This window comes from Lepeophtheirus salmonis, chromosome 8 (genome assembly GCF_016086655.4).
Source record: "Lepeophtheirus salmonis chromosome 8, UVic_Lsal_1.4, whole genome shotgun sequence".
In the NCBI taxonomy this organism is placed as follows: Eukaryota; Metazoa; Arthropoda; class Copepoda; order Siphonostomatoida; family Caligidae; genus Lepeophtheirus; species Lepeophtheirus salmonis.
In genome coordinates, this window is record NC_052138.2 from 6,562,313 (window position 1) to 6,575,306 (window position 12,994).

General features: G+C 33.1%; 3 protein-coding genes and 1 long non-coding RNA gene across 5 annotated transcripts; 3 read left to right on the forward strand and 1 right to left on the reverse strand.

Moving 5' to 3' along the window:
- Positions 1-212: 212 nt before the first annotated feature.
- On the forward strand, positions 213-1,771 carry LOC121123336 (uncharacterized). Its single transcript, XM_040718453.2, has 2 exons — positions 213-1,055; positions 1,121-1,771. Exons 1-2 carry the CDS (start codon positions 442-444, stop codon positions 1,602-1,604), a joined length of 1,098 nt encoding a protein of 365 aa, XP_040574387.1. The 5' UTR covers positions 213-441; the 3' UTR covers positions 1,605-1,771.
- A 2,703-nt stretch (positions 1,772-4,474) lies between these two features.
- Positions 4,475-7,244, reverse strand: neur (E3 ubiquitin-protein ligase neur). 2 transcript variants are annotated; one of them, XM_040717429.2, is made up of 2 exons: positions 5,923-7,244; positions 4,475-5,856 (listed from the first exon to the last, which is right to left on the reverse strand). In XM_040717429.2, exons 1-2 carry the CDS (start codon positions 6,279-6,281, stop codon positions 4,752-4,754), a joined length of 1,464 nt encoding a protein of 487 aa, XP_040573363.1. In that variant the 5' UTR covers positions 6,282-7,244; the 3' UTR covers positions 4,475-4,751. The 2 variants fall into 2 exon arrangements, with proteins under 2 accessions (XP_040573363.1, XP_040573362.1); XM_040717428.2 differs by having other exon boundaries at positions 4,475-5,859; positions 5,923-6,430.
- LOC121122444 (uncharacterized) lies at positions 7,172-8,980 on the forward strand. Its single transcript, XM_040717431.2, has 3 exons — positions 7,172-7,670; positions 7,730-8,152; positions 8,215-8,980. Exons 1-3 carry the CDS (start codon positions 7,494-7,496, stop codon positions 8,707-8,709), a joined length of 1,095 nt encoding a protein of 364 aa, XP_040573365.1. The 5' UTR covers positions 7,172-7,493; the 3' UTR covers positions 8,710-8,980.
- A 1,919-nt stretch (positions 8,981-10,899) lies between these two features.
- LOC121123749 (uncharacterized) lies at positions 10,900-11,878 on the forward strand. Its single transcript, XR_005866091.2, has 2 exons — positions 10,900-11,527; positions 11,602-11,878. It is a non-coding gene; the product is annotated as an uncharacterized lncRNA (long non-coding RNA).
- Positions 11,879-12,994: the final 1,116 nt, after the last annotated feature.

Genomic DNA, 12,994 nt, shown 5'->3' on the forward strand with positions numbered 1-12,994 from the left:
CAGATATTTAGCACCTTTATGTAGTAGCATACAAATTAATTTGATTCCATCAAATGAAGCCTAATAAAATATATATTTAGCCAAATATACATTGCAAGCATATTGTAACTCTCGATGAAAAGCTTAATACGTCATTGCATAATTCAGATGTGACGTCATAAGTTGAGTTTAATAACAGAGTTGAGTAACTAAGAATAAAATATTATTTAGCCATTCGGTCAAGGACATCTGCTACTTCAAATATTTGGACTAGAAACATAATTGAGTCAGCTGTTGATTTCAGGCTGAAATTCAATTCTTCGAATTGTTATTTTATATTAATATTATTTGCACAACTTCATTGATATTTTACCTCTTTGGTTTACTAATTCTTGATTCATTCATTCATTTTAGTTCTTCAACTCGATTTAGGTGATAAGACATCGGTAGAGAATCATAGGCATGGTTAACAAGTGTGTAGTCATCGGATGCAGGAGTGGTTACAACCTAAAAAAGAACGAAACACATTCTGAGGTTAAAGAAGACATCTCATTCCACAGATTTCCAAAAGATCAAATCCTTAGAGAAAAGTGGATCCGGAATCTTTCTCGAAAAAATTATACCCCATCATCACATTCAGTTCTCTGCAGCAAGCATTTCGACGTACAAGACTTTGAGCAACAGTATCTTTATCAAAATCCAAAAGAATTAAACTCAAAGAATATTAAATGCTCAAATAAACTCAAGCAGGGCTCCGTTCCATCAAAATTTCCAAATCTTCCCAAAGAAACAAAAACGTTGACCCCATCGAGATCTGAAAGAGCAACTTCTTCAGCCAGACATCAGAGACAACTAGAGCGATTGAATACTCAGGCCAAGGAGTTTTATCAAAAAAATAATATTCAAAGTTTAGATGATCTTGAAAAAAAGCTTGGTAAGGCCACACTACCTAGTCAAGTATCCATGATTAAACAAGAAGGGAAACTCTATCTCATCACAATCGGAATGTCTAAATTCGGCACTCAAGAGCTTTCTTTTAGTCTTGAGATAAATGAAGATCTTTCTTTTACTGCATGGTATCAATTATACACAGATTTGACTATTATAATTGATGAATAACTTCTTTTTAATTTCCTTTTAGCGTCAATGGCTTCAAATTGAAGAAAAATAGATTCGGCCATATTTTAAAAACGAATACTTTCGAACATCTGTTTGAAGTGATCAATTTGGTTGCTTTTTTGAAGAGCCCAGATTGTGATGTAGAAGATAAGTCTAAAGTCTTGGGAAAGGCTTGTAAAATTATTGAAAGTGTGATTCCAGACTTTAAGGAGAAGGAAAAAAAATCCTTGTCTTTTCTGAATGAACAACTTTCATTATGTGTCATACCCTATAAGCAAAGCCGACGCTATTCCTCGTCCTTGATATCAATAGCCTCAAATTGGAAGGAAACTTCTCCTAAATTGTATCGTAAATTCCTTCAAGAAGACCTTCTCTCTCTTCCGTGTGAACGCTATCTCAAGCAATTAAATAGTAATAATCCTTTGCCTACAAAACCAGGATTGGAAGAAACAACTGAACAAATGGACAAAGAAGTTAGTTTCACAATCGTTGAATGTGGTGATTAGGTCAAATTTATGAAATATATTGAATCATAATTAAGCAATCTTGAGGAAAAATTATTATTATTGTATAATTTTAAATAGGATGTTCATATTTGCTCGGAATTACAATTATGAAAAAAAACATTTTTCTCAAAAAGTGGATAAAATACAAAATTGAAAAATGCTATTAAGTTTTCATGGATTGAGTGGAATTATTAATTTAATAAAACATAATTCTCACGTTAAAAAGAGAAACAATTGCATTAAATAGATTTGTTTGGAAACAATACATTGCAGTGCTTTGGGAATAAATGATTTTCCAAACTCCTGATTGAATCCGTTTCAATGTTGTAGCAGTAATTCCTTTATATACCGGGATAAACAAAGTACACAATTCTAATGATTCAATTGGATTTAAAGATCCTTTCATATCGGTTTAAACATTTTATAAAATTTATGCTTCGATATAATCGACTCATTTTCATAAATGTTCGCCAACACTAATTTTTGGTAATGATAAAATAGAGGCTTAGGCGACCGATCTTGTATTAAAGCCAACTATTTTTAATTTGGTCAATAAAGTGGATCTTCAATTTAGCTTCTTGGGTTGTTAGGCACATCTTGAGGGAAAAAAATATCTTAAATAAAGAGATTATATAATTATCGTTATAAGGTATATTGCATAAACTACTCAAATATTAATTAATATAATATATTAAATGAACGAGGTAGTTTAAAGTCGGCCTGCAATGAACGGTTGATTCAATTATGTGTTCAGTCCATTTCTTTATTAGTCTTTGAGCTATTTAATTGTCAGACAATAAGTTAAACTCACTACCCAAGAAAGTTCTTTAGGGGAAACTTTCTTGAGTTATTTCATTCTCAATACTTATTTTTCTATAATAATGTTTTTGTTTTCCTCTAAAATTTAGCATAGACATTTTTCAATCTATTGTATTCCCATTTTAATATATATTCTTAAACGGTCTAATGAAAACACAGTATTTCTAAGTTCCGTCAAATCAAAAACAGTCAAAAGTGACAACCTGTCCAGATTCCTCGTCATAATTTGCAAAACAAGAGGATTATTAATCCTGGATTAACCATAGCTAGAGAAAGAACAATATAGAGAGGCGACAAGGATTTTGACAATTGGCTGTTTGGCTTAATTAGGAAGATAGATAATAAATACTCTGATCCTGAGAAGTTTAATACAGTTGGTGTGTTCGGTATACTTTTAGATATTATTAGGAACAATAAATTAATAATATACAAGGCAAGATGAGTATATTGTCACGTTGATCAAAGGCCTTTGATATAATGATTAAAGTTAAAATCCGGACGGAAAAAATCAATCTATTAAATTTATGGTCGTTTTGGGAAAAGACGATCCTCTGTGTATACAAAAGTTACTAGCTGAAGGCAATAGAGCAGTCTTTTAATTGCATGCCTTGTCACAGCTAGTCTATATTTCCTTCCTCTAGCTATAATTATGGGATTAACCTAGGACATATTATATTTATGTTCCAAGATTAACATAAACGATCAAAATAATTATGTACAAGTTTTAAATGTTTAACTGGAGCCGATTTGTAGAAAAGGAAATGTCTTTCACTCAATTAGTGAACAAAAGAAATTGAGAAATTTGCAATGGCTTTTAGCAATATCAATATAATATTATTTCCTCGTCTCGTCTCTACGTAATGAATAATGCAAATGTTGAATAACTATATTTGAATTAAATCAAAGTTACGGTATCCAAAATCCATATAAAAAATTTAAGATTATTACAATTATTATGTTTTTGATCAAATAGGGATTATTGGCGAAATATATATGATCATTCTTAATTTATTTGCTACACTATGCAAATAAAAATGTATAATGATTTAATAACATATTTTTAATAACTATTAGGGTCGGATATATAATAAAGCTAGTCATTAGAGTAATGATTCTCAACCTGTGGGTCTCGACCCCAAATGGGGTCGCGACACCAATGCCAAGGGGTCGTTCATTGATTTTGAGCCAAATGTGTATATTATATATAACAGAGTGAAAAACATATTAAGACAGTTATATAAATTCATAATATGAAACTAAATGTAACAGTTATCTAAGTCACTCAACACAACGTCTGTATTGAGCATGTTTGGTTTCTGTTTTATTTTATTCGTGCCACCGCTTCCATCAGTATTGCCAAATCAGTCTACTTTGGACTAGATTAGCAAATTTGATAGCATATTAAGTTGTTGTTTTTTTCACTTAGTGGCTAGATTTTTTTGTAAGAAAAGCTAGAATACCATGTCAATGTTGGTCAAGGTTTCTCGTAGGAAGTCAAAGAGATTTGCTTTAGATGCCATTTTTGACTCAAAGGCATCAACAATTCCGTATGAAGCGTTATAGAAGTCTTATTAAAGACCTGAAACATCATGGTGAGTGGATAATTTTATTCTCCGATGAAGAACTTACAGAATGTATAGTTGCTTCACGAATAAATAATCTATAATTATTCATAATCGCAATATATGACAGTTTCTTGAACAAAAAAATGACTGTATGTATAAGATATTTTAAGAATCGCTGTCGTTTTCTGAATGCTTGTTCTAAAATGGGTCACTATATTTGAAAAGTTGGGAACCACTGGACTAAGGTTTTTCAGACCTTTTTCTTGTTGGTACATTTTGACATCCAAATACAATGCGGTGGTTTACCATTTCCCATAATATGAATGAAAAAAGGGGACATCAACAATACTGACGTTACATGAAAACACTCTATATTAAACTTGTGTCCCAGAGAAGGTCGAGAGAAATAAATTATAATTAATCGTTGATTTCGAGTAGTAAAAAACTCAAAATGATCAATATTTATGGATGAGCTATACAGACAAATAAAGATAATTATCAAATTTATTATGAGCATAGTATTATACATAATTAATTATAAAAGAATATAAAAAAAATAAAAACTTTGTTTTCTATCCATGTATAGAAGTTCAAGTTTTTTAAGTAAACGGTATAAAAATAAAGTGGCTTCTTTCGTTTTTTGTTTCTTCTAAATAATGCACCCCATGGAAAATAAAATAGAGTTTCTTGATTTATAAAATCACAGTTTTATGTATATATAATATATATATATAATTGGAAAAGTAACGTTAGGAATACTCTGCTATGATCTAAATGTTTTAATAACATCTATAATTGGCTGTCTGCACATAGGGCAGAATCCACCTCCCCTACCCTTCCATTGCTGAACAGCACATTCAAAACACATACAGATATGTCCACACGTATAAATAACGCTATTGGCAGGTTTTTCATAGCAAATAGTACAGTCACTACATTGTAAGGAAGGCGGAGGACCCCCCAAAGATCCACCGTTAAATTCACTAGGAACCACCATACTCCGAGATTCGGGAACAGTTCCTCGAATTTGAATCTTGGAAGTATGTCCATATATATCCCAAAAGCCCCATAATTTCTTGGAAGTATCTATTTTCATGATGACATGAGAAGGTCCATTATTGAAGGAAAGAGTCACAACACCATCTCTTAATATATCAAATTTGAGCTCATCTCCTACGGAAGGAGAGTTTGCGATATCTTTGCACACAACCCAATATTCAGAGTTTCTTTCTAATAGGTCATTAGAGTCTTCAGGTAGGGCACCCGAATCAATGTTGCTCGGATTTACATTAGTAAATCCAACTGCAAGAGATCCAATATATGAGGGCTCCGCCCCTAAAATTTTAACAACTATGGAACATGATCTTAATGGAATGGAAGAAAACACATATCCTTGGGCAAACTCATCTTCATGTCGCCATGCAGTATTTAGAGTAGGAGATAAATGCACATTTCTTCCGGTAACGTTGTGAAACAAAAGAGGTTTGTGGGACACTAACGTTCTTGTATGATCAATGAGATTTAGTTCTTCTTGAGGAGGAAGTTGAGTGCGAGGAACGTTATGTGATGATGTGAGTGGTACTGGTGGCTGTGGTAACGGTGCTGCTATAATAGGAGGAGGAATAGGTGGCGGAAGTGTAGGTTGAGGTTGAAGCGGCCTTGGGTTAAGGTTATTATGTATTTGTCTTCGGATATCCACTAGCTCAATTGTAGTGCAGTTTCCGTAGAGATCTATCATGGCCCAAAGAGGTTTTTTGGCATCCACGCCATTGAAAAAGTGTTCCAAATCGTCTCCACTTGCGCCAATATAAACATTTCCATTATGAGTTACGAAATAATGAACGGCAGCTTGATCCGTGGCAAAGCGGCTGCTAAAATGGAAAAATGAATAAGTAATTAATGATTAATGAATGGACTTATGGGGAAATCCTTACCTCAAAGCCTTTGCCCAAAACCCCGGCTTAGTTGTGAGATCTGGACAGGCGTATCGAGGGAGGGAAGTGAGGGTCGAGGGGTCCACATTCGTGAATCCAACGCGAAGAACACCCGTCCATTGACTACTAAGGCCAGAGAGTCTTATTACCACTCTTTCTCCGATTCGAACAGGTCTTTGACTAAACACAATTCCCTTACAAAAGCTCTCCACTCTTTTTGCAATGAAACCCTCGGAAAAGAGTCCGATATTCTCTCCTCGAGTTTCGTGAAATCGCAATGGAGGTAAATCCAGTGGAGCTGGATCATATTCTTGTAACCGACGAGATTCTCGTTTTAAACCACTTTGACCCTGACCCATGACGACATCCCTATGAAATTCAGCGACACAATATGAAGTTAGACTCGATCATTGATGAATTCTTTCTTAAGTTATTGGTAAAAGTCAAAAAAATAGGTTGTTACTTTTAAGTGAATAAAATGAGCTGCTAACAATGAACGCAGTCTTTTATTCTTAACGGAACCTAGCTAGTAGCTAGACAATAACAATTCACAAACTCTTTATCTATTCCCTTTTGGTTACTTAAAAACGCGGGGGATTACTTTATTCAGAGGATTTCATTAATATAATATCTCGTTACTCGCTCATAACGTACATCAAAGAGGATATAATTGCGAAGGGGAATTAAGCAGAATAAAGGAAGTTTAATATTTATATTATATTACATTTCATTTTTTTACCTGGTATTCCAAGATTTCCTAGACGATAAATGATCATATCAATCGTCATTCATCCATTTTTGTAAAATATTAAATATGTTTATCAAATTTTAATTACATATCCACCAAATGTATACTAATTGACTATTAACAATAACTTTCCTTGAGATAATAAATGATATTAAATTCTGAATGGAGAAAGTTAATAATAATTAATGAGGCATTATACGTACTTTGATCCGATCATTTAATAAAGTACAATATATGTGGTAAAAAAAGTGATGCAATAATATAGAAACTTAAGGAATATCCTGGCCTATCGTTCGTTGCCTTTACTCATATAAAATATGAAATAGCAAATCACTAATATGTTATTTTATAGATTTTATATTACAAAATATAATATAATTTCATTATTTCAAATAATGCTAGCCAATGTATCTGTCGATCCTCTTCTATTGTACCTACACTTTCTAACAAATTATAAATCGTTTATTGCATATTGTATTTCATAATACAGAGTGGAAAAATAGTTAGGTTTGATTAGCAACAAAGAGGGAAAAATTATTAGGACTTTCCAAAGTAGACAAAACCCGAAATATATATTGTACGATATAACATAAGTAATAACTTAAGTAGTGCCTAGTGAAATTTCTTACGCCGCTGAAGAGCAATAGGATTGCATCAAATACTAGTGAATGTGTAATACACAGAATCAGCTTTCTTTCTTTGAAGGTGACCCCTCCTCAATTTTATATTCTTCTCTTCTCTATTAGATTTAGTTAGTATAAGAGATCGACAGGCTCTGTTCGCAACACTTGTTCCTAAAAGCAAATTATCTTAAATCTTAAAAATGGGTCTTGAAGGAATTGTTCCCCCTGGTGTCATCACTGGAGACAATCTTATTAAGTTGTTCGAATACTGCAGAGACCATAAAGTTGCTCTCCCTGCTTTCAACTGCACGTCTTCTTCAACCATCAATGCAGTTTTGCAAGCAGCACGGGACATTAAATCCCCTGTGATTGTTCAAGTAATTACTGAGATATTATGTACTATAATTTATATGTATATAAATGTGTTTCATTTTAGTTTTCCAATGGTGGAGCTGCTTTTATGGCCGGCAAAGGCATCAAAAATGACGGTCAAAAGGCTAGTGTCCTTGGTGCAATTGCTGGGGCTCAACATGTTCGTTTAATGGCAAAGCACTATGGTGTTCCTGTAGTTCTTCACTCTGATCACTGTGCTAAAAAACTCCTCCCATGGTTTGATGGAATGCTTGAAGCTGATGAAGAGTATTTCAAACAAAATGGTGAACCTCTTTTCTCCAGTCACATGCTTGATCTCTCGGAGGAGTTTGATGAAGAAAATATTTCCACTTGTGCAAAATATTTTACTCGCATGACTAAAATGAAAATGTGGTTAGAAATGGAAATTGGAATCACTGGGGGCGAAGAGGATGGTGTTGACAATACCAATGTGAAAGCGGAGTCTCTTTACACCAAACCCGAACAAGTATAGAGTTATTTATATTATTTAATTAATTAACATTATTCATTGGTCATTTTATATGTAAGGTTTACAACGTGTACAAAACACTCAGCGAAATTGGACCAATGTTTTCCATTGCTGCCGCTTTTGGAAACGTACATGGTGTATACAAGGCAGGTAACGTTGTTCTTTCCCCACATTTGTTGGCTGATCATCAAAAATACATCAAGGAGCAAATTAACTCCCCACTTGATAAACCCGCCTTCCTTGTCATGCACGGAGGCTCCGGCTCCACCAGAGAAGAAATTGCTGAAGCAGTAAGCAACGGTGTGATCAAAATGAATATTGATACGGATACTCAATGGGCTTACTGGGATGGTCTCAGAAAGTTTTATGAAGAAAAGAAGGAGTATCTTCAAGGACAGGTTGGAAATCCAGAAGGCGCTGACAAGCCAAACAAAAAGTTTTACGATCCACGAGTTTGGGTTCGTGCTGCTGAGGAGTCTATGATTAAGAGAGCCAATGAATCCTTTGAATCATTAAACGCTGTGAATGTCCTTGGTGACTCCTGGAAACACTAAATACTTATTATTGGATATTCAGAATGTTTTAATTTCTATTTTGGAACTCCGAACTTACTAGTAATTTATTTCTCTTTTAAAAAATGAATCAGTATATTTATTATTCTGTTTATAAAATTAAGTTATTGTTAATTTCCTTAAATTTATTTATCAAAAATTAGAAATTGTTATACATGAAACATTGACATAAATCTAAAATTGAAACATTTTATGATTTTGATGTTTATAAATGCTAGATAAGAAGTCATAAATAAATGTATAATAAATTAAACTTCTTTCGTGATTAATTAACTTGCTAATTAATGCATAATTTTCATTTTTTTGAAGATATGCGCTAAAAAATTATTCAATAAAAATTAAAATAGAATCATGCACTAAAATAAGAAAAAATCATTGTTTTTACTAAATTCATGATTCTCACAAAAAAAAATTGAGAAATAAATAATTTTTAAGCACTCGCAAAAAAGTTTAAGTGCAAAATCGCTAATAGGGGTAATCTTAATTTGAGGTGGGACACAGGAGGTACTGAGATTTCATGATTGCTAATTCAAATTAATTTAATATAGCGTTTTTATAAATGTTATAAATAGCATCATAATTAAAGGAGAAGCTATTTTAGGTGCTGAAAATTGATATTTTTACTATATAAAATGGACGCATTTACAATAAATCTAGATAAAACTCCATCAAATGGCTTTATGAATAAAAAAGTGTTGACACTTGGCCCGCACCAATCAGGAACCGGCTCACCCCAAATTATATGATGGATTTCCTGCCTTTTTATTATAAATTTTTTTCGTCAGGATTAAATTTGAAGGATTTTTTTTGGGGGGATATTTAAGTCTTTATATTTGTTGGTCCCATTTTGACATCCAAAAATTTACTATTGTCTTTAATATGAATGAAAAAGGGGTTTATTGTCATATACCTTGGTTGTTTAGGCCCCATAAATACTAATGGACGACATTAAAATTGTGACGTCACGTGAAAACGCCCTATATGTCATGTACTAGTTGCGATTTTGTATAATCCAATTTTAGAGGTTACAACAAAAAATGAGATGAATGAAGTATTTAGAGTACTTGTTGTGATGAGGATAATAAAATAATTGAATGCTCCTTGGATGGCCGATATATACAAAAGCTTAATTTTGGCTTTTGGTTAATGAAAATTACTAATTGATATATATATTATTTGTAAATACTGAATAATCGTTTATGCTAATCCGTAGCATTTTGGGCGTGTTAAATAAAATAAAGTGAAAATCACACGGTAACCCTGACAATTTGATGAATGTTTTGGAGAGCAGCTTAGCTGTCGTTAGGTTTCATTAAATCAGCTACAAGCAGCTGTGACGAGAAGGGAGGGGAAGAAGGAAATAAACAAAGACATTTGCTAGAGTTATTCCGATGTCCTTCCTCAATTCTACTCAGAGTCCAACATGTACTTACAATTATAACACAACAACAAAACGTCCAATTACTCTCCATTTTTTATGAGCAAAGGCTGATGCTCAATCCGGTATCGTATATATATGTATATATATATATCAATGATATCTTGTATGTAGTAGAAAATGAAGTTCCTCACTAGTTAAATAGCAATGATAGCAGCTAAGGAAAAGAAAATTCACTCTTCCATTTGCAAACTCCAAAAAAATGGAACTGAGTACTGAATAGCATCACTGAGTATAAAATATAGTCATTAGTAGTTACTTATAAGTTATAAGTTATCTTGTAATAGTTGTATTCAATAGTTTAAAAATGATAATCACAGAATTAACATCTTTGATTGTCAAAAAATTCGTTAAAATGATGAAGTTCCTTTATGATCAATATTCTTTGTACTAAAGAGGACATCACTCATCAGTCATCACAAGTGAAAACGCTACAAACTTGGAGATTGCCAGAGATGTATAAAATACATCTGTCCTACAATGCGGGAACGGTTTTTTTAGCTGACAATCTGATCAGACTTTTTTTATTATCCAAAGTTGTTATCATTATTATTTCATTCTTAAGAAGAGAACATCTAAGCATAGAGAAATAACTTGTGCGGTCATGAAAGTCGGAGAATAACAATGTGAGTCCTTATTGGAATAAGAATCCCCATTCGAGTAATTCCAGCCTATATGTCGTTCCTACAAAGTAATATTTGTGTACGTTTATTTCCTCTCACATCTGCTTGTAGCTGACCCTATAAAACATCATGACATCTAAGCTGCTCTGCCACAAAACATTCTTCAAATTGTCATTATTACCATGTTGATTTTTGGTTTCTTTTTTTAAATGCCCAAAGTACAAACGATTTTTATCACTTAAATCAACATAGTAACCTTGTTATTTTGAAGAATGTTTTAAAGGAGAAGGGCTTAGGTGTCATGAGTTCAGCTGTGACGAGGGAGAAGGAAATAGACAAGGACATTGGCAAGAATTACCCCCATGTTGATCAACAATTCTACTCTGATTTGAATAAGGACTTAGACTTATAACTCCACTACAAATCTTCAAAGTTACTCCCTATCCTTTATGAGCACACCAGAATATTCAATCAGGTTTTGAATATAATTGAATCTATTTAGGAAAGGATGTTCAATACCCATGAATTAAATAATAAAGACAAATGCTAAGGAAAAGAAAATTCCTTCTTTATACTAGCAATTACAAATTAACGAGCCAGCTAAAAACACACTTGATATGGTACACCTGAATTAAGACCCTTGTAAACATGACATACCTGTTATAAGATTTTGGTTGAAGAAAATAAATACCAGCTATAAAGAGGAGAATCTTCTACATGAAAAATACCATTAGTGCAGGTAAAATATTGTAATTATAATTAAATTCATTTATGTTGTTTTATTTTTCATTTTTAAAACAATTTAAACCAAAGATTCACAATAATACATACGTCAGAGGGAGAAGTTAACACCACGACGCCATATTTATTAATGAACCAAAAAAAAAGGAAGAACACAAAAACAACCTTTTGTTTGTTTGCTAATTTTAAAGGTAGTATTTTCATTTCAAACTAAAGAGACACAAAAGGAAAGAGGAGACAAGATGGTTGAAATAAAATTTAAAGTAAAACAGTGTATATGAATTATGTTCAGGATTCACGTAACCTCGATCAAAAATAGAGAATAAAATACACTTCGCAGATGATAAGGGTGATGTATTTTTTGCTTTAAAACAATTTTTATAATTTTTTAGAGTTTTTTTATAGTTTTAATTAATATTTTATTTTTCTGGTTTATTCTAAAGAAAAATACATAACCCTATCCGAAACGTCGACTTGTTTAAATTGCATTAGATGAATAGTAGTCAAAAGAAGCGACAACAATGAATTGGGGAAGAGATGAAAATAGCGCATATACAGAATTTTAGACGAATCAGAGTTAGAGATAAGAAAAAACATTCTTGATTGATAAACATGACGCCTCCTTCCCTTAGAGCCTCTTTATTACAAACTACTCAACTCTACCTCTAAGTGCAATTCCTCGTTGAACTTGGGAGTAGAATTGGGGTTTTGTATCGAAGTAACTCCATCCTATAATATGTCATTGCTCTATCGAGAGGCGAAAAAATCTTTAGACTTTGTTTTTGCTACATAAATTGTGAGTGCAGTAAAATTATCTTAGAAGCCGAGAAAATGCCATCTGAACGTGATCAACGAATTTCGGTCCGTGCACTTTTAGACGCTGGCAAAAAACCAACAGAGATTACAAAGCAGCTCTAACATGAACGTGGTGTTCCAGCAGGATGGTGCGCCTGCACACAACGTCCAAAAAGGCCCAGATGTGGTTGGAGGATAACTTGCCTTTTTGTTCAAAGAAAACGTCACACAAATATCAACAACCTAAGGACACCGTCAACCAGCACAGGAATGCCATGTCTGCAGACTACATACGCAATGGATGTATGGCCTTCCGTAGCCCACTGGAAGCGGTCATTGCTGCCAAGGGGGGCTACATCGATAATTAGGGTATCCAAGACATCATATTAGTAATTTTTAATTTATCGATATACCCTATTACAACTGCTTGTTGAAACACATATTGATAAAGTTCTAGATTGAAAGTGTATATATTTTTTCGCGTCACCCGGTATACGGAGTGTTGACATTTGTGTTTATTTCCTTCCTCTCACAGTTGCTTGCAGTGGATCTAATAAAACGTCATGTCCAGGTTTCTTGTATTTTTACATACCAACAGGAAATATTTTATGCACCAATGCGGATCAACATAAGTGGCCCAGAGTCTCTTCAAGCAGAAGAAAACAGATAT